This window comes from Salvia splendens, chromosome 5 (assembly GCF_004379255.2).
Source record: "Salvia splendens isolate huo1 chromosome 5, SspV2, whole genome shotgun sequence".
Taxonomy (NCBI): Eukaryota; Viridiplantae; Streptophyta; class Magnoliopsida; order Lamiales; family Lamiaceae; genus Salvia; species Salvia splendens.
The window spans coordinates 982694-1001543 of NC_056036.1; the positions used below are offsets into that span (position 1 = coordinate 982694).

The 18850-nt window shown below is 38.7% G+C and overlaps 2 protein-coding genes across 2 annotated transcripts; both read left to right on the forward strand.

Annotated features, from left to right (window-relative positions):
* The first annotated feature begins 1592 nt into the window (after positions 1 to 1592).
* LOC121802155 (auxin efflux carrier component 6-like) lies at positions 1593 to 8200 on the forward strand. The gene is made up of 7 exons (XM_042201740.1): positions 1593 to 2080; positions 3390 to 3913; positions 5670 to 5859; positions 6906 to 6991; positions 7142 to 7299; positions 7606 to 7682; positions 8006 to 8200. The coding sequence occupies exons 1-7, from the start codon at positions 1653 to 1655 to the stop codon at positions 8070 to 8072; spliced, it is 1530 nt and encodes a 509-aa protein (XP_042057674.1). The 5' UTR covers positions 1593 to 1652; the 3' UTR covers positions 8073 to 8200.
* Positions 8201 to 14977: 6777 nt separating this feature from the next.
* Positions 14978 to 17350, forward strand: LOC121805478 (alcohol dehydrogenase 1). The gene is made up of 10 exons (XM_042205348.1): positions 14978 to 15093; positions 15235 to 15371; positions 15692 to 15738; positions 15826 to 16151; positions 16312 to 16394; positions 16471 to 16546; positions 16629 to 16690; positions 16763 to 16858; positions 16935 to 17090; positions 17192 to 17350. The coding sequence occupies exons 1-10, from the start codon at positions 15057 to 15059 to the stop codon at positions 17312 to 17314; spliced, it is 1143 nt and encodes a 380-aa protein (XP_042061282.1). The 5' UTR covers positions 14978 to 15056; the 3' UTR covers positions 17315 to 17350.
* The last annotated feature ends 1500 nt before the right edge of the window (positions 17351 to 18850 follow it).

Consider the following 18850-nt stretch of genomic DNA (forward strand, 5'->3'; position numbering starts at 1 on the left):
GCAATAGAGCACTCGAACAATTACGAAGGACAAGATAAATCCTAGTAAAGGTGCTAGGGGGCGATTCTCGCCAGAACCGGGATTTTAAAAGCAAACTTTGCCGGTTATTTCCTACACTTACACATTGTTACATTAATTATTGTTTGTGTCGAACCCTAAAACCACCCACTTTTAACATTAAAGTTCGATATATATTGCAATAGTACAATAAACACCATCGTACTAATATACACCGAATATATATAAGTGTATGAAATAAGATTTTGATATAACGATATTTCCATATGATATCAGTATTTAAGTTGATCATATAAAATTTTTGGTATTATTGAAAAATTTGATAAAGTAACGATTTGCTTTTACTCGTATCAATAGTCAATTTTGATAAAGTATATTTCACCGACCTAACTTATAACTTAAGCCATGGAGATTAAGAGGGCCAAAAATTGGCATGCAAAAATACCGAAATCAATCAATAGACAAAAACAGTAGAGGCGAATGACATAACTCATCCTGATTTTATCTTCCAACATCATTCATCATAGAGATCTGATAGCTAGCAAAAAAAAAATAGAAAATTCACAAAGATAGAACAACTTTTGTGGGGGGTTAAATTGAAAAGGTAAAAGTATATGAGTTTGATAACAATGATTGAATTTGAGGCTATATTTTCATCATACAATATTCAGACCTCATGATTTTGCACGCCTAAAAAGCTTTTCATGATATATAACACACAACAAACGCACGAACAAATCATGGCGCAATAAAATCCGGCCATGTTCTATTATCAATACTTCACTCTTTTTTCTAATGCATTTTTGTGAGTATTATGTTCTTTATTAAAAAAAAAATTGTAATAGGAGTCAACTCCAAAAAGGAGGTTATATGTATTCAAGATCCTCTATTATGATTTATAACACATCAAGCATATAATTCATAAATAGAGATTGTCTAGTAGCATGTGTCTTATTTTTTCTATCTTTGAATAAAACTAATACGTATCTCATTCTTTCATTCCACAAATATATTTTATTTACATTTATTTATAAAACTAAACTCATTCCATCACTCTCTAAATAACACATTTCCTAAAATATGAATATTTATTCTTTCCACCCAACTCACAAACTGAAATCACATGAAATCTCGTGTCAAATAAAAAATTGTTTCACTTAAAATACGAGAGTGAGTATATGAAGTTCTTTCCTCTAAATTTCTTAACTTACATTTTATTAAAGCTCATGTCAGAATCAAAGTAGAACACATATTTTGCCAGATAGAAAAAGTATCGTTTATGAAATACTATTAACTTACATCTTAGATAATACTCCCTCCGTCCACGAAAAATAGACAAGTTTGTCATTTTGGTCCGTCCATGAAAAATAGACAAGGTTCAAAAAGGAAAGTTTTCAACCAATACTAACCCTACACATCATTCTAAATATGGACCCCACAATCCACTAACACTCATTCATCTACCTTTTCCCTCACTCTCTCTTACTTTACCAATTGTACATTAAAATATGTCCCGTTCACAATCCTATCTAATTTTCGTGGACGGAGGGAGTATAAAGTAAAAACAAAACTCGCCCAATCCCACAAACTATAATATCACCCCCTCCCTCTCAACCACTCCTCACTCACTCAATATGATAAGCGGCGACGACCTCTACAGCGTGATGTGCGCCATGGTGCCGCTGTACTCGGCAATGCTGGTCGCCTACGCCTCCGTCAAGTGGTGGAAGATGTTCACCCCCGAGCAGTGCTCGGGCGTGAACCGCTTCGTGGCCGTCTTCGCGGTTCCCGTCCTCTCCTTCCATTTCATCGCCCACAACAACCCCTACCAAATGGACGCCAAGTTCATACTCGCTGACACGCTCTCGAAGGCCTTCGTCCTCGCGCTTCTCTCGGCCTGGTGTTTCCTCCTCGGAGGCCGGCTCGAGTGGCTCATCACGCTGTTTTCCGTCTCGACTCTGCCTAACACTTTGGTGATGGGAATTCCTTTGCTTAAAGCCATGTATGGGGAGTTCACGCAGACATTGATGGTTCAGCTTGTTGTTCTCCAATGCATTATCTGGTACGTTCTCTCTTTACACTGGTGTGGGATATTTGTTTGTTTTGTTAATACTTCGAGTTAGGGTTGGATTTTTTATTGAACGAGTCAAACTAGACTGAATATATATTGTTGTGTCAATCATTTTTCTCTTTTGATTCAGCAATATTGTTGAGTCAGTTAAAGACTTTTTTCTGATTAAGGCTGATATAATGATTCTGGTCAAGTTCTAAAGTTACATCTAATGTGAGATAGTATTTGTTTGTTTCATTCGTCATCCATTGAAATTTAACCAAATTATTGTTGGGTCAAATATTAATGTGCGTTTCGGCTTCGTTATATGGTTGTGTTAGTCGATGACCCAATCCGATATTATGATAGATATTATGATAGAATTTTATGAATTTCATGAATTGTGACTTATATATGATAGTGTTTGTTTGTTTAATTTTCTAATAAATATATAATGATAAATAAAACAAAACCATTAATGATATCATTTGAAGGAGTTTGGGATGTTTAAGAGTTTTGTTGTTATTAAGTGAAAAACTTAATACAAAAGTGAGTAGGGGGGACATAAGTCAAACATATAGTGAAACTTTTTTTGGCCTAAAAATACAAGATACATAATTGTGAAGGTAGGAATGTGATTGTTCATTTTTCTTTTGACCACTCTACACATATGTTTCTTACACTGTCGCTTTCACCTTTGGATTCCTCAAACTTTAGAAAATCTTGCACCATTTTTGTTTTTCTTTAATCATCATTTGTTTGATTTGAAAAACTTGTCACATGACATTTATTGCATTTCGCAAATTGTTTATTATAATGTAGAGTCACTATCTGTCACACGTTCATTGATAAAAATGAGATGTCGATTTTGAATTTGGCTAAAAATCTAACTAAATGTCCAAAAAATAAATTTTGTTTACTATATAGGTCTCTATTTATGAGCCTGCACCATATGTCATAAAAATTGATGGGTAATCATACCAATATTTTTGGAATAATACATTATTAATCCAATAATCCTTATAAAATAATATTATCTTATAGTAATAAGACAATCGATCTGTATTTTATAGATTAAATGAGTTGTCTCTTACGATAGATCAGTCAATTCGTTATTAAAAATTTCTTTTTTAACAAACTAGTCATCATGTTATAGATTAAATAAGTTATCTCAAAAGTAATTATTTTATAAATTAAATGAATTAGTCCTAGTTTTAAAAATCAAATTAAAATGAAGATCAATGATTAATGATTTACTCGAACATAATCTTCTTAGAAATTGAGATTATTTAATTTAATTTAATTTAATTTTAATTCTTAGGTACACCCTACTCCTCTTCCTTTTCGAGTACCGGGCCGCAAAGACCCTAATCCAAACCCAATTCCCGGGCCAAACCGCCGCTGCAATAACCCGATTCGAAATCGACAACGACGTCATCTCCCTCGACGGGCGGGACCCGCTCTGTACGGACTCGGAGATCGACGACAACGGCCGCATCCGCGTGAGGATCCGACGGTCCACGTCGTCCGCGGCCCCGTCCTCCTCCATGGGCATCACGCCCAGGGCGTCGAACCTCTCCAACGCCGAGATTTTTTCAATCAACACGCCCCACGAGTTCGGGTTCGGGCTCCGACCCGTCAGCCCGAGGCTGTCGGGCTATGCCTCGTCAGACGCCTACTCGCTGCAGCCCACACCGAGAGCGTCTAATTTCAATGAGTTCGACATCGCCGCGGCTGTCAGCCCGCCGCCGCCGACGGGGAGGGTGTTTCGGCAGGCGTCTCCGTCGGTGAAGATGGTGTGGGAGTCGCCGGCGGAGGCGCATGGATTCAGCGGCGATGTTTACGGTACGTCGAATTTTATCATTTTGCATGAATAAATTATTAGTTGTCGAATTCGTAATTTTAAAAATTGGAATGATATATTGCGATATTTTAGTTCGTCGTGATCGTTGAGACAATTATGAAAAATTGAAATTTCTTGATTAGTCATTTTAATTTTTAAACAAGACAGGTTTTATTAAAATCACATTTTTTTTATTTGTAGCAATTGTCTTACAATAGTAAAAAAAATACTACTATGTCATACTATGTTGTGTGTTAATTAAAACGACGACGATTAATCATGAATAACTTGGTTTTGTTGTCACATTATATCTGATTAGACTCACATATATTTTAATTTTAAGTATTGTTGAACAATTGCAAAACTTATGTGCAATTACTCTGAATATTTTATGTTCAAAAAGAAAATGAATTAGGGGAACAAGAACAGAGGCTATATATGTTCATGCAGAGAGGTGTAGCTGTCAAATGGGGTTTTGCATGTATATTTTTGTCACAAGATTCTGTTTTCATTCTGTCATATACTTGGTCTAACCAGACAGGAATTGACTCTACCACTTTCAATTTTCAATGCCTCATTTGTTTTGCTAATAATAATGTTAGTACCTCTTTTCTATTTAGGAGAAAGAGATTAAATTAAATGTGTTGATTTTTATGCGAAAATACATAAATTAAAGAAATTGAAGGAGCATATATAAATTCTTATACAATCCCTTCGTATGACTTAATTGAAAGGGTTTTATTTTTGTTAAAAGAAGATTTGAATTTAAATTAAAACGGTAATCCTTATAAATAAATGATACTATAGTGTAAGGGGTTTGTGAAAGAATATGGATGGTTAACCTACAGATTATAATTGCAATCAAGTTAGCTTGTAACTGAAGCAAAACCAATAAAGTTTTGGTGTCACAATGCTCTAGGATTCTTTTATGATAATTATAAAGGTTCTTCACTTTTAATTACATACTAATTGCACATGTTCCATTCTTTATTTATTGATATATTCTAAAGTTATTTTTACTGTTCCCTTTTCCCAAAAAAGTGATTAATCTCTCATATTTTGTGCCGGGACTAGTAGTTTTGGTCTCAACAACATTATGACTGTCGATAAATACTTTTTAAATTTTAAATTTTAGAAAAATGTTAAATTATTGATAATTAAATTATTAAAATTAAGTTATCATTTATTTGTATCCACTAGAAAACATTCTTTTAATGTGGTTGAATAGTTTAATTATCAAATGGTGGAAAATTATTCGCATACTCTATCTTCATCTTCTTAGTTTTGTTTCCTTATATTTATAATTTATTTCCTTTTAATGTGAGGGGTTAGTCCATTAATTAGTGGTTGGATTTGGAGATGAAACAATGATGTTGAAAAACTTTTATTAATGGATTGCATTATTACATAAAAGCACGTGTGTTATAATTGGGATTTGATATGTGGGATTCAATTATTTCCCCATTTGAATTATGTAGTAAAGACAGTTTGATGATCTTCCCACTACACTGGTTTGTCCCTCTTTGTCAATTCTAGTAATTATTGTGTCATTCCCATTTTTACTTTATTTCTTTAAGTTTCATCATATTATTTGAAATTTTTTTCAACATTAAACTTCATACATTTTCTGTTTTCGAATGATGATAATTCATTAATTTGTAATTGAATTTTTGTAGTTTGTTTAAATAAATCTAATTAATCATTAATAGATTAAGTATATTTTTTTAAGAAAAAATATTTTGTTTGATATTAATGCAGAAAAGGATCTTAGCTTCAGAGACTGCGCAAAGATTGAAGTGAGGGAGGGAGATGCAGCAACCAATCAAGAGATGCCACGTGCTCTGGTTATGCTAAAACTAATTTTGACTATGGTTGGAAGGAAGCTTTCTCGTAATCCAAATACTTATTCAAGTGTTTTAGGCCTATTATGGTCTCTAATCTCTTTCAAGTAAGTCCTTACCACTAAAGACTTCATTATTTGTATAGTTTTCTAGAATCTAGATATCAATTTGGTAAGAAATAAAGATATTTTTAATAAGGGATATGGACATCTAATATCATGGAACTTTCAAAAGATTGGGTTTTTCCCACGAACTTTAAAATTGGCAAATAATATTACAAACTTTACCCCGAGTTTGTTATTTTTCACCAATGAAAAAATTCCGTCAAATAATATCATGATACGGATTTTTTCGTGATTTCTCAACAACAACTTCGAGAGTTTCAAGATTTTCAATCTTTGAGAATAGGTTTTCTTGAAGCACACCCTCCAAATTTGTTCTTCAATTTATTAATATAGCCGGAATTTTTTTCACTCGTGGAAAATAACAAACTCAGGGTAAAGTTCGTGATATTATTTGTCAATTTCAAAGTTCGTGGGAAAAACCCAATTTTTTGAAAGTTTCATGATATTAGGTGTCAATATCCCTTTTAATAACTACCCATATTATAAAGTAGTAAAAAATTGGTAGAGACTGAATTTTAGAAAATAATTACAAATGTAATTATGAATATAAAACGACAAACTCAAAGAATTGTTTATCTAATTTGATATAATGTATATCTAGTACATCAGAAGTGATGCCAATGCATGACTTTGAGTATATAATTTTCGAATATAGTTTCCAATAAGAGATCACATATATAGAGAAAAGTAGTGGCAGTGAACTGCTTTATTTCCTTTTAGACTACATAATCCAACACTGAAACCCTTCTTACTATGTTTGCCTATAGATGTAGGATATATAGATATAATACTGATAATAGATCATATAAGTTTTAATGTAAAATTAATCCAACACTAAAACCCTTCTTACTATGTTTGCCTATAGATGTAGGATATATAGATATAATACAGATAATAGATCATATAAGTTTTAATGTAAAATTAGTAAAATACAAGAAGGTATTAAATGAAGAAGCATGCATGTTCTACTAATTTCTATTGTGTGATCAAATAAATTAACTAATTTCTAATGTGTGATCAAATTACAGATGGAATATAGGGATGCCAAGTGTGGTGAAATACTCAATCAAAATCATTTCTGATGCTGGCCTTGGGATGGCCATGTTCAGCTTAGGTATGCATTTATTTCTATTTCATTTTATTACTAAGTCAAAAGAGAATATCACAGCTGCCTAAATTATGTCACCAAAATCTATCAAATAAAATGGATACTTGTTGTTAACTCTATATATAGTGAAAGAGTTAAAAAAAATTAGTATTGCAGGATTATTCATGGCCCTTCAGCCTCGGATAATAGCTTGTGGGGCAAAAATGGCGGCAATATCCATGGCCATTCGGTTCATCACCGGCCCCATGGTGATGTCGGCTGCATCCGTTGCTGTCGGCCTGAGAGGCACGCGTCTTCATGCTGCGATGGTTCAGGTACGTCAATTATCTATTTATTGCGTGTTTATTATGGTTTACCAATAAACCTGTATATGAAAATGGTAAACTGAAAAAAAAACCATACCGTTTGATCTAATTATATTCAGTTGCGTTATTTTAAAAATCAGCCTAAAAATCTAGTAGTTTGAATTTTATCGTTATTTTATGAAATTGTATGTGATATGATATGCATGAATTCTTTCACATTCCAATATCAAATTGATTTCTTTTTTGTACTAGTTAATTTAGTCATGATTTTATTTCTATTTGTTGGACTAATTTTTTTTTTCTCGCAAAATATAGGCAGCTCTGCCGCAAGGAATTGTCCCATTTGTATTTGCACGAGAGTATGGGTTACACCCTGACATACTAAGCACTGGGTAAACTCTAATTTAAATCAAGATTTTCAGTTAAATTTATCGGTTATAATATAAAGTTTTTAAACGGAATATTAAACTACAAAATTTCATTATTTTTCAACTGTCTCATTAATTCTTATAAAATGGCCGGATTTGGTGAGAATACGAAATGAAAGAATGTTTTTTTTAACCTCTCCAAAGATATTGTTTCGTACACAGACGAGACAATTGAATACTTAAGTTTTATAATTTAGTATTCTAGTTTCCCATTTTATTTGAGTGGACCATAATATGATTATGAATCTATCCAAAAATAATTAACAATAATCCTTTTATATATGCAGGGTCATTTTTGGAATGTTGGTCTCTTTGCCAGTAACCCTTTTATATTACATACTGCTGGGCTTGTGAAGAGAAACAACCATATTTTTGTCCTAACTATTTATGACTGCATATCTAATTCGCAATCACATAAATGATGTTCAATTTATACATTATGGTAGTACTTATAATTACGAATTCACAATTTCAATTTTCAAGTTTACAAGCAAGTGGGGAAGGAAAAGCACAAGCATGTGAACTGTCGGTTCATGGTTACAATTAATTTTAACTGTAACTAGATCGTCTTAAATTATTAGGGTTCAATTTCTTAATATGATTTCAATTCGGCTTAGAACCTTGGTCAATTATTTAGTAACCGTTGATCGCCAATCTAATTCGACTCAAATCGACAATTCACAAGTTAACATTGACTATGTACACATCTTTAAAATTTTATCATACCTCAGACCTTTTTTTACTTTTTACTCTTAAAAAAAATAATAATGTAAACGTTCAACTTCTTGATATTTGAGTTAAATATTTATTGCCTTAATTAAGCGACACGAATTCGCCTATGTGAGGTAAGTGATGGAGTACGGACTAAACAAGCCCAATAGCAGTGACAGCCCATCAACCCAAAGCCCAAGGAAGAGTATCAGTTCGGCATTACCAAAGAGTTCGGCCCCAGCCTACAGCTCGGTAAAAGCCGACCATTCAAGCTCTACTCTCAGATCGGCAAAAGCTGCTCGGCAATAGTTCAGCAGTTCGGTCTCAGTATTCGACCGAACTGGGAGATAGTGGACTCATGCAGAACCTCCACGACCTCCACTACACCCACGATCTATTTAGTGGTGTCAAGCAGTCATTAACTCATGCAGGATAGTGGACCCATGCAAGATCGCCACGATCTCCACGACATCCACTACCTAGTAAATGGTGCTGCATGCCACGATCTTGGTTCAATGTATAAATAGAACCTAGATCAGATAGATAGGGTTAGACTCTCTCGCTCTCTAGAGATAAAAATATAAAATAGCAAGTCTGTATTTGTAAGCTGTAGAAAACAGATCAAGCAATACAACTCTGCCCTCCTTTCTTCCCGTGGACGTAGATTTACCTCAGTAAATCGAACCACGTAAATTCTCTGTGTCGTGATCCGTATTTTTACTTGCATTTATCACCATCAAAAATTCGCCGATTCATCACTGGCGCCGTCTGTGGGAAACAGAGAACCAAATCTGTGATAAAGCGAATTTTTGACCCTTTTTCCACCCCAAAAAAATGCATATCAGATCACATAACACCCATAATACCGTTCGTGATAACCGTGAGGAAGCTAGTCCAGCTCGCAGGTCTGAAAAACGGCCTCGGGAGACATCTACCTCCGGTTCTCACGAAGAAGGAACAAGCCACTCCAGGAGAGATCGCACCGAGTCTTCCCAGCAGCCCGATTTAAATGAAGCTGTCAAGCTGTTCTTGGCCGAGAAGCAGGAGGAGTTCTTAACCTTCCTGCAGAAGAGCCAACAGCCGGAGAAGACAACGGCGGATTCTCCCTCCTCATCCAGACATGAAAGTCACTACCGCAGTAGTGACGTGTCTTCCAGGAGAAAGAATCCTCAACCCCGACATGTTCCTGTTCCTCCTCGGTACCGGAACCACAGGAGAACTCCATCTCCTCCGTACCGAAGAGATGTCGGGTTCGCCATGTACGGAGCATTAAAGACTCCGTTCTCGGACGATATCACCCGAACTCCTTTGCCGCGGAACTACCGGACACCGTCAATGACTTATGACGGGTTGGTGGATCCTCATGACTTCCTGGGACGCTATCAATATAATATGGCGAACCAGGGTCTCAATGAGGTCCATATGTGCAAGCTGTTCCCCGAGCTGCTCATCGGGAACGCCAGAAGGTGGTTCGACAGCCTTCCTCAAGGCAGCATTAGATCCTACCGAGATCTAATGGATGCTTTCCACAGGAGGTTCTTTCAGAAAGCGGAAGCCCGGATCACTTCGGCTCAGCTGCTTTCTATACGTCAAGGTCACGACGAAAAGATCAGCGACTTTTTGACGAGATTCCACAAGGAATGCCTACAAGTAGATGATCTCAATGATCTACTTGTCATTTCGGCATTCCAAAATGGAATCCTGCCCGGAGCTCTCTACAGAAAGCTCGTGGAATGCAGTCCGCAAACAGCTCAAGAGATGTGGGACATTGCGGACCAGTTCGCCCGTGCCGATGAGGCAGACCGTCGAAAACGGTCTTTAGACAGCTCATCTAGAGGAGACGAAAAGAAGCCCGATCATAGCGACCAGAGGCTTCCTCGCCGAACTCCTTTTGAAAGAATTCAAAGGGCACCGGTACAAGGCAGATTGGGACCACGTCTCAATCCTGAGAAGCCGCCCGCTCAGTTCGTACCCTTAAACAAGTCAAGAGCGGAAATTTTCGAACTACATTCCGATATGTTCGAAAAGCCAAGGCGGATGACGAAATCGGCCGCGCGCCGACCTCAGGATCAATATTGCTCCTTCCATCAAGACTACGGTCACGATACCGAGGAGTGCCAACATTTGGCTGCAGGTATTGATGCCCTTGTGAAAGCAGGGACGTTAAAAAAATACCAAAGCAAGCAGCCGAAAAGGAACAAAAAGCAGGGAGGTGCGAACTGCGCTCCTCAGGATCCGAAAAGGCAACGGGATCCCGAAGACGATAACGAGCCGCAATATGATGGAGTAATCCTAACTATTGACGCTCTCCCTGCCGAGAAGACTAAATCGTCTCTGAAGTCATAGAGCAGAAAAAGGCTTTTGACGAGCTCAAAAGTTATTTAGCCGAGCTTCCAATTCTCTCTGCTCCAACAGATGCCGAAGTGATTTTCTTATACTTAGCGGCATCTGATCAAACCATTAGCGCGGTGCTTGTACGAGAAGAAGGCCTAAAGCAGTTTCCCATCTACTTTACAAGCCGAGCATTAAGAGGTCCAGAAACAAGGTATCAACCTCTGGAAAAAATTGCTCTGGCGTTAGTAAATGCAGCAAGGAGACTGCGGCCATACTTCTATGCTCACAAGGTATGCGTCTTAACCGATCTGCCTCTTCGGCAAGTTTTGACCAAGCCAGAAGCATCAGGCGGAATCGCCAAATGGGCCATAGAGCTGGGAGAACACTCAATCGAGTACCTACCTCGAAAAGCCATCAAGGGACAAGCCTTGGCAGATTTTCTTGCAGAGGCCAAGTTCGATCAAGCAATCCCTGTCATTGCCGAACAGAAAAATTCTGCCAATGCCGAACTAGCACAGCCCTTGGAATCCGAAGAAAAGCCGCCGGACTGCTGGAGCGGATTCGTAGATGGAGCTTCGAATAAAACGGGAAGTGGAGCTGGTATTCTGCTTATCGCTCCCGATGGACACGAGGTAACCTATTCACTTCGGTTCTCATTCCCAACCACTAATAACGAAGCCGAATACGAAGCCCTCCTTGCCGGACTCAAGCTAGCGCAAAGTCTGCTCATCAAGTCTCTCAAAATCCATTGTGATTCACAAGTCATAGTGAATCACATGTTGGGTACAAGTGAAGCTCGTGACGAGAGAATGAAGAAGTATTTGGACAAAGCGCAAAGCATCAGCCGAAGTTTCTCCTATTTTCGGATAATCCGCATTCCCAGAGCGGAAAATAGCCGAGCAGATACTTTAAGTAAGTTGGCCTCAGATCCGAGCTCAAAGGCGGAAGAATTAATGCATCGAAGCATTGATGAAGCCGAGGTACATTCAGTATCCAGCTCGCCGAACTGGATGACGCCGATCTTGCAGTATCTGGATCAAGGACAATTGCCCGAGGATAAGAGAGAAGCTCGGAAGATCACGTGCCGAGCACTTCGGTACGAACTTCATGAAGGAGTCCTCTTTAGAAAGTCTTACCTCCAGCCGTTATTGCGGTGCGTAGGGCCGGAAGAGACGGACTACATCCTCAGAGAAGTTCATGAAGGATCGTGCGGTAGCCACATCGGAGCCAGAGCTTTAGCTAAAAAAGTTCTGAGATGGGGATATTATTGGCCAACCATGGTACAAGAGGCAGTGCAGCTCGTCAAGACATGCCCGAAGTGCCAAATCCATGCAAATATCCCAAGGATGCCGCAGACCGATCTATCCACTATGCAAAGCCCTTGGCCTTTTATGCAATGGGGTATAGACATAGTAGGACCACTACCACAAGCTCCTCGGCAAATAAAATTCCTAATCGTTGGCGTGGACTACTTTACGAAGTGGGTGGAAGCTGAACCATTAGCTACGATAACGAGCTCGAAGGCATTGGATTTCGTCTGGAAGAACATAGTGTGCCGATTTGGCATACCCCACATCCTCATTTCGGATAACGGGACTCAGTTCACCGACAAGACGTTCAAGAATTGGTGCCAAGAGCTGAATATTCAACAGCGGTTCACTTCGGTCTCTCATCCACAAGCAAACGGACAAACGGAGGTAACAAATCGTATCCTGGTGAAAGGGTTAAAAGCTCGGTTAGAACAAGCCAAAGGACTGGGTAGAAAATCTCCCTCAAGTCCTATGGTCCTACCGAACTACACCCACAACCTCCAACGGTGAAACTCCGTACAGTCTTGTGTACGGCACTGAAGCCGTGATTCCGGTGGAGATCGGCATACCCAGTCCCCGAACTCTAAATTTCTCAGCAGAAATGAATGACGACGGACTGAGAGCCGAGCTAGATCTTGCCGAAGAAAGAAGAGAATTGGCATGCATAAAAGCAGCCAAGTACAAGGAGCAAGTAGCCCGGTATTACAACCAAAGGGTGAAGAAGCTGCAATTTCAAGTGGGAGATCTCGTCTTGAGAAACAGCGAAGTAAGCCGAGCAGAAAAGCTGGGCAAGCTCGAACCCACATGGGAAGGTCCGTATCGGGTGTCAGAAGTCCTCGGCAAAGGGTCTTGCAAATTAACTCACATGTCAGGAGAACAGGTACCCCGAACATGGCACATTCCCAACCCTCAAAAAGTTCCATTTGTAAGAGACAGTCCGGTCAGTCAGTCTTTGTGCTTGTCTTTTTTATTTGTCTATGTGCGTTTTGTCTGTGTGCGTTTTGTCTGTCTATGTGCGTGTCGTCTCTTACAAATGTTACTGAGGTATCTTGTTCTTCGAAGGCTGATCCCCTTCTTAGAACATATACAAGCCAACGATTGTGAGTCAAAGCTTCTAAAGAGGATACAAGACCACAATTCAGCTTAAACAAGCAGTTCGTCTGAAACGAGCTGCAAGCTAACGATTGTGAGTCCAAGCTTCTAAAGAGGATACAAGACCACAATTCAGCTTAAACAAGCAGTTCGTCTGAAACGAGCTGCAAGCTAACGATTGTGAGTCCAAGCTTCTAAAGAGGATACAAGACCACAATTCAGCTTAAACAAGCAGTTCGTCCGAAACGAGCTGCAAGCTAACGATTGTGAAGTCCAAGCTTCTAAAGAGGATACAAGACCACAATTCAGCTTAAGAATCAAGCACTCCGTCTGAAACGAACTGCAACAAAAGTCCGATTCACGCGATAAAACTTGCCTGAATTAGGACAAGGGAAAGTCCGATCCACGCGATAAAACTCGCCGAATTAGGACAAGGGAAAGTCCGATCCCCAAATTAGGACAACGGAAAGTCCGATCCGAGCGACAAAACTCGCCAAATTAGGACACAAACCAAGTCTGGTCAAAGATGTTTATTTCATCAGACCAAAGACGAGTCCGGTCAAAGATGTTTATTTCATCAAACCAAAGACGAGTCCGGACAAAGATGTTTATTTCATCAGACCAAAGACGAGTCCGGTCAAAGATGTTTATTTCATCAGACCAAAGACGAGTCCGGACAAAGATGTTTATTTCATCAAACCAAAGACGAGTCCGGTCAAAGATGTTTATTTCATCAGACCAAAGACGAGTCCGGTCAAAGATGTTTATTTCATCAGACTAAAGACGATTCCGGTCAAAGATGTTTATTTCATCAGACCAAGGACCAAGTCCGGTCAAAGAAGTTTACTTCATAAGACCAAGGACCAAGTCCGGTCAAAGAAGAGTTTACTTCATAAGACCGAGGACAAACATCAACTTACCCCGCACCTTTATCCAGAATGCCGAAGTGACTCGCTTCGCCGAAGTGATTCACTTCGCTTTTCGGGGGGGGTAGTGATGGAGTACGGACTAAACAAGCCCAATAGCAGTGACAGCCCATCAGCCCAAAGCCCAAGGAAGAGTATCAGTTCGGCATTACCAAAGAGTTCGGCCCCAGCCTACAGCTCGGTACAAGCCGACCAATCAGTTCGGCATTACCAAAGAGTTCGGCCCCAGCCTACAGCTCGGTAAAAGCCGACCATTCAAGCTCTACTCTCAGATCGGCAAAAGCTGCTCGGCAATAGTTCAGCAGTTCGGTCTCAGTATTCGACCGAACTGGGAGATAGTGGACTCATGCAGAACCTCCACGACCTCCACTACACCCACGATCTATTTAGTGGTGTCAAGCAGTCATTAACTCATGCAGGATAGTGGACCCATGCAAGATCGCCACGATCTCCACGACATCCACTACCTAGTAAATGGTGCTGCATGCCACGATCTTGGTTCAATGTATAAATAGAACCTAGATCAGATAGATAGGGTTAGACTCTCTCGCTCTCTAGAGATAAAAATATAAAATAGCAAGTCTGTATTTGTAAGCTGTAGAAAACAGATCAAGCAATACAACTCTGCCCTCCTTTCTTCCCGTGGACGTAGATTTACCTCAGTAAATCGAACCACGTAAATTCTCTGTGTCGTGATCCGTATTTTTACTTGCATTTATCACCATCAAAAATTCGCCGATTCATCAGTAAGCTTTTTCACCAAGGTATCCAAATTGGGATTTGATTGTGCTTTCCAATTCTTCATTTCTTGATTTTCTCCCATTCTCTTTTTAATAACCGCAATGCAACATAGTGCTTCCACGTACCACCTTTATAAATTATAACTACTCCTTACTATATATATATTCATACCTTCAAGATTCATCTACACCGATCAGAACTTATCAATCAAGAAAAAGAAAAAAATGTCTAGCACTAATTCCCAAGTTATTCGATGCAAAGGTGGTTCCTTGATCACAATTTTCACTATTTTACCCAAATTTGGATGTGTATTTTTCATTTTAATACATAGTACATGATTTTGTAGGATTTGTTGGTTGAATTTGATTTTAAGTGATTTATGTTTAACTATTTGTGTGGTAGCTGCGGTGGCGTGGGAGGCCGGAAAGCCTTTGGTGATCGAGGAAGTTGAGGTGGCGCCGCCGCAGAAAATGGAAGTCCGTGTCAAGATTCTGTTCACCTCCCTTTGCCACACTGATGTCTATTTCTGGGAGGCCAAGGTACACTTACATTATTTACATGCTTTATTATACATACGAAAATACGAGAACTCATCCCAAAATACAGGGGCTGTGTAGTCTATAATCCATTTAATATTATTATACTCGTTGGTCGCTACCACGTTGATTATCACACCAAGCCGTTAGGCCCTCCGATAAAATTACTTACAAAACGAGAATTTATTTTCTCCCAAACGTCCTTGTTGGTCACTGCTAGTTTCTTTACCCGGTCACCACTTATTGTAAATCAAAGAACTTATCCCGAAAGATTCCTCTATAGAGAGGAGGGGAGAGAGCTTATTTCGTCTATAATTGTGCAGGGACAGACACCTCTGTTTCCTCGAATCTTTGGGCACGAAGCCGGAGGGTATGATCATATAAAAAATACACACACAATTGAAGTAGTGTTTCTTGTTGATTATGATGATGTGTTTAATTTGTTTGCTGTATATAGAATTGTGGAGAGTGTAGGTGAAGGTGTGACCGAGGTCGCGCCAGGGGACCACGTCCTCCCCGTCTTCACGGGCGAGTGCAAGGAGTGTCGTCACTGCAAGTCAGCCGAGAGCAACATGTGTGACCTCCTCCGGATAAACACGGACAGGGGAGTGATGATCGGGGATGGGAAGTCGAGGTTCTCCAAAGACGGGAAGCCTATATACCACTTTGTTGGAACCTCGACCTTTAGTGAGTACACGGTCGTCCACGTTGGTTGCCTCGCGAAGATCAACCCGGCCGCCCCCCTGGATATAGTTTGTGTCCTCAGCTGTGGCATTTCCACAGGTCGGCTTCCTCTGATTTCGACTCGTAATGTTGATGAAGATGATGTTGTCTTATCGATTATTTGCTCGTTGTGATTCGATTCGATTTGATTTGATTTGATTTGAGGGTGTTATGTTATTGGTTATTTGTTTGTCGATGTTGAGTTGTGGTTTGATTTTAGGACTTGGTGCGGCTCTGAATGTCGCCAAACCGACAAAAGGCTCGACCGTTGCTATATTCGGGTTGGGTGCAGTTGGCCTTGCCGTGAGTGTCACAAATCCACATTTTTTGTAGCACGTTATTAATTTTTAAACGTGTTATTAAAACGTCGATTTTTCAGGCTGCTGAAGGGGCTCGGATAGCTGGCGCTTCAAGGATCATCGGTGTTGATCTGAACGCGAACCGTTTCAACGAAGGTACGTCATAATCCATCTTCGAAGCACGTTCCGTTTGGTAACGATTGTTGAAATTTACTGTTGCGTTTTTTTTTTCTCGCAGCGAAGAAATTTGGTGTCACCGAATTCGTGAATCCAAAAGATCATGACAAGCCTATTCAGGAGGTAGATATTGGTTCCTTGTTTCAATCTTTGAACATTATTTGATGATTAAGATGTTATTGGTGGATTATTTAGGTCCTGATCGGGATGACCGATGGTGGAGTCGACCGTAGCATAGAGTGCACGGGGAACGTTAGCGCGATGATATCCGCGTTTGAATGTGTTCATGATGTATAACTTTGGCACCTCATACTCTCGTATTATAATGTTGTCTCGTACTATGGTTGATATGTCGGGTCGTTGGCAGGGTTGGGGCGTGGCCGTGCTGGTCGGGGTTCCTAACAAAGACGACGCCTTCAAAACGCATCCTATGAATTTGCTGAATGAGAGGACTCTGAAAGGGACATTTTTTGGCAATTACAAGCCCCGCACGGATATTCCGGTAGTCGTTGAACGTTATAAGGTAAAATCTAGACGTTAGTGATGAAAACATGTCTCAGTTGATAAGACGTTTCCTCGTTCATCAATCAGGCTAATTTAAATTGATTTTGATTGGCGTTGAAGGAGATGGGGCTCGAGCTGGACAAGTTCATCACCCACCGCGTCCCCTTCTCGGAGATCAACAAGGCCTTCGACTATATGCTCCGAGGCGAATCGATCCGCTGCATCATCACCATGGACGATTGATCGAGCTTCGAATATCAATAAATTAAATAAACAATGTCTCAGAATGTACTCTTATAAAATGTCTCTTATGTGTAGTTTAACTATAATAAACATGAGATTTTGTTGCCCAAGTCTTCCGATATTAAAAGGATGTAGTTACAAAATGGTTTTAACATCAGATCATGATTAAGTATACATATCAAGAATTTTACTAAATTATTTTGAAAATAAAATAAGAAAATATTATAAGTAAATCAATTTGGTTATTGAAAATTAGGTCCTCATAGTCATAGATATAAGTTGTGAAAATTGATTGGGCTAGACCCACATAAACTAAGTTGTGAAAAACACAACATAGGCTGTATATTATTACTATAGCGTTGTACATGATATCTTGTTAATTAAAATTTTCCAATAAAATAGATCTACAATTATTTCTATGCTAGTAATAATAATAGTAGTACTATATATCACAGTATATACCGTTTTTCTTAAAGCTTATTATATTACAGTAACAATATATAATTGTATACTATTAGGAAAATGATATTGTTATCATGCCAAAATTTACTGGTATAGTATCATACTTTACCAAAAATGCCGAGAGTCAAGATTTTTAATTTTTTTTATTAATACGGTAAGGATGATATATTGATTTTTCAGTGTTCTCTGTCACCCCTAAATCCCAAGTACAAAGTTTGGGTCGTCTTTAAACTTAATATTGCAATTAATCCTTAGAAACAAATAAAAATGAAAAACACACAACATATTTACATTATTTTGTTCACATCCGACTTAAAATTTTGAACATAAAGTTGAAAATGGCATTTAGAGAAGGAACGAGAGAATTGTAACTGAAAGACTATTGTGTTGAAAATGAAGATAGAGATGTTTATGTCAACAAACATCATTAAACTCAAAAGACTAATGAATGCCATCCGTACGTTACATTTACACTACCCAAAAATAAGAGGAAATGAAAAATAAAGTGGTGATGAAACAATGCAGTCATAGTATAATATTCGTGCACGGGGGCGGACACGGAAAAATGTAACATTAGGGGTTATATATTCAAATTTTGTATGAGATAATAATTTTTCTATATTTTATTATTTTGGTGGGGGCTTTTACACTTTATTTTACACAAAATACTAACAAAATCATAATATTATATAGCTAAAATAATGAAAAAAATTAGTTGGGGAAGGGCTTAAGCCCCTCCTTAATCATATGTGTGTCCGCCCATGTCCGTGCACGTAGAAGGGAATTGAAAAAAAAGGTAATGAAACGGTGCAATTTTGTGCACATCACATATTGTGCACAAAACTGCACATTCAATGATCCTTTCCAACAAACCTCATTAAAAAACAAATCATCTATACATTACATTTACACTAACAAACCTAATTAATAGACAAATGAGACAACGAATGTCATCAATAAATTACACTAACCTCGTTAAAAGACAGACAAATGGGGTAATCTATACATTACATTTACACCGACCCCATCTCGGGAAAGGATCCTCTACTGTGGAGTCATCCTATGTTGTGCACA

What these genes read in the sequence shown, in the direction of transcription:
- LOC121802155 (XM_042201740.1), top strand. Translation starts at nt 1,653, where the DNA reads ATGATAAGCGGCGACGACCTCTACAGCGTGATGTGCGCCATGGTGCCG. An exon ending in GATGGCCATGTTCAGCTTAG is followed by an intron (nt 6,992 to 7,141) that starts GTATGCATTTAT and finishes TTAGTATTGCAG; the next exon opens with GATTATTCATGGCCCTTCAG. An exon ending in CCTGACATACTAAGCACTGG is followed by an intron (nt 7,683 to 8,005) that starts GTAAACTCTAAT and finishes TTATATATGCAG; the next exon opens with GGTCATTTTTGGAATGTTGG.
- LOC121805478 (XM_042205348.1), top strand. Translation starts at nt 15,057, where the DNA reads ATGTCTAGCACTAATTCCCAAGTTATTCGATGCAAAG. An exon ending in TCTATTTCTGGGAGGCCAAG is followed by an intron (nt 15,372 to 15,691) that starts GTACACTTACAT and finishes ATAATTGTGCAG; the next exon opens with GGACAGACACCTCTGTTTCC. An exon ending in CAGCTGTGGCATTTCCACAG is followed by an intron (nt 16,152 to 16,311) that starts GTCGGCTTCCTC and finishes GTTTGATTTTAG; the next exon opens with GACTTGGTGCGGCTCTGAAT.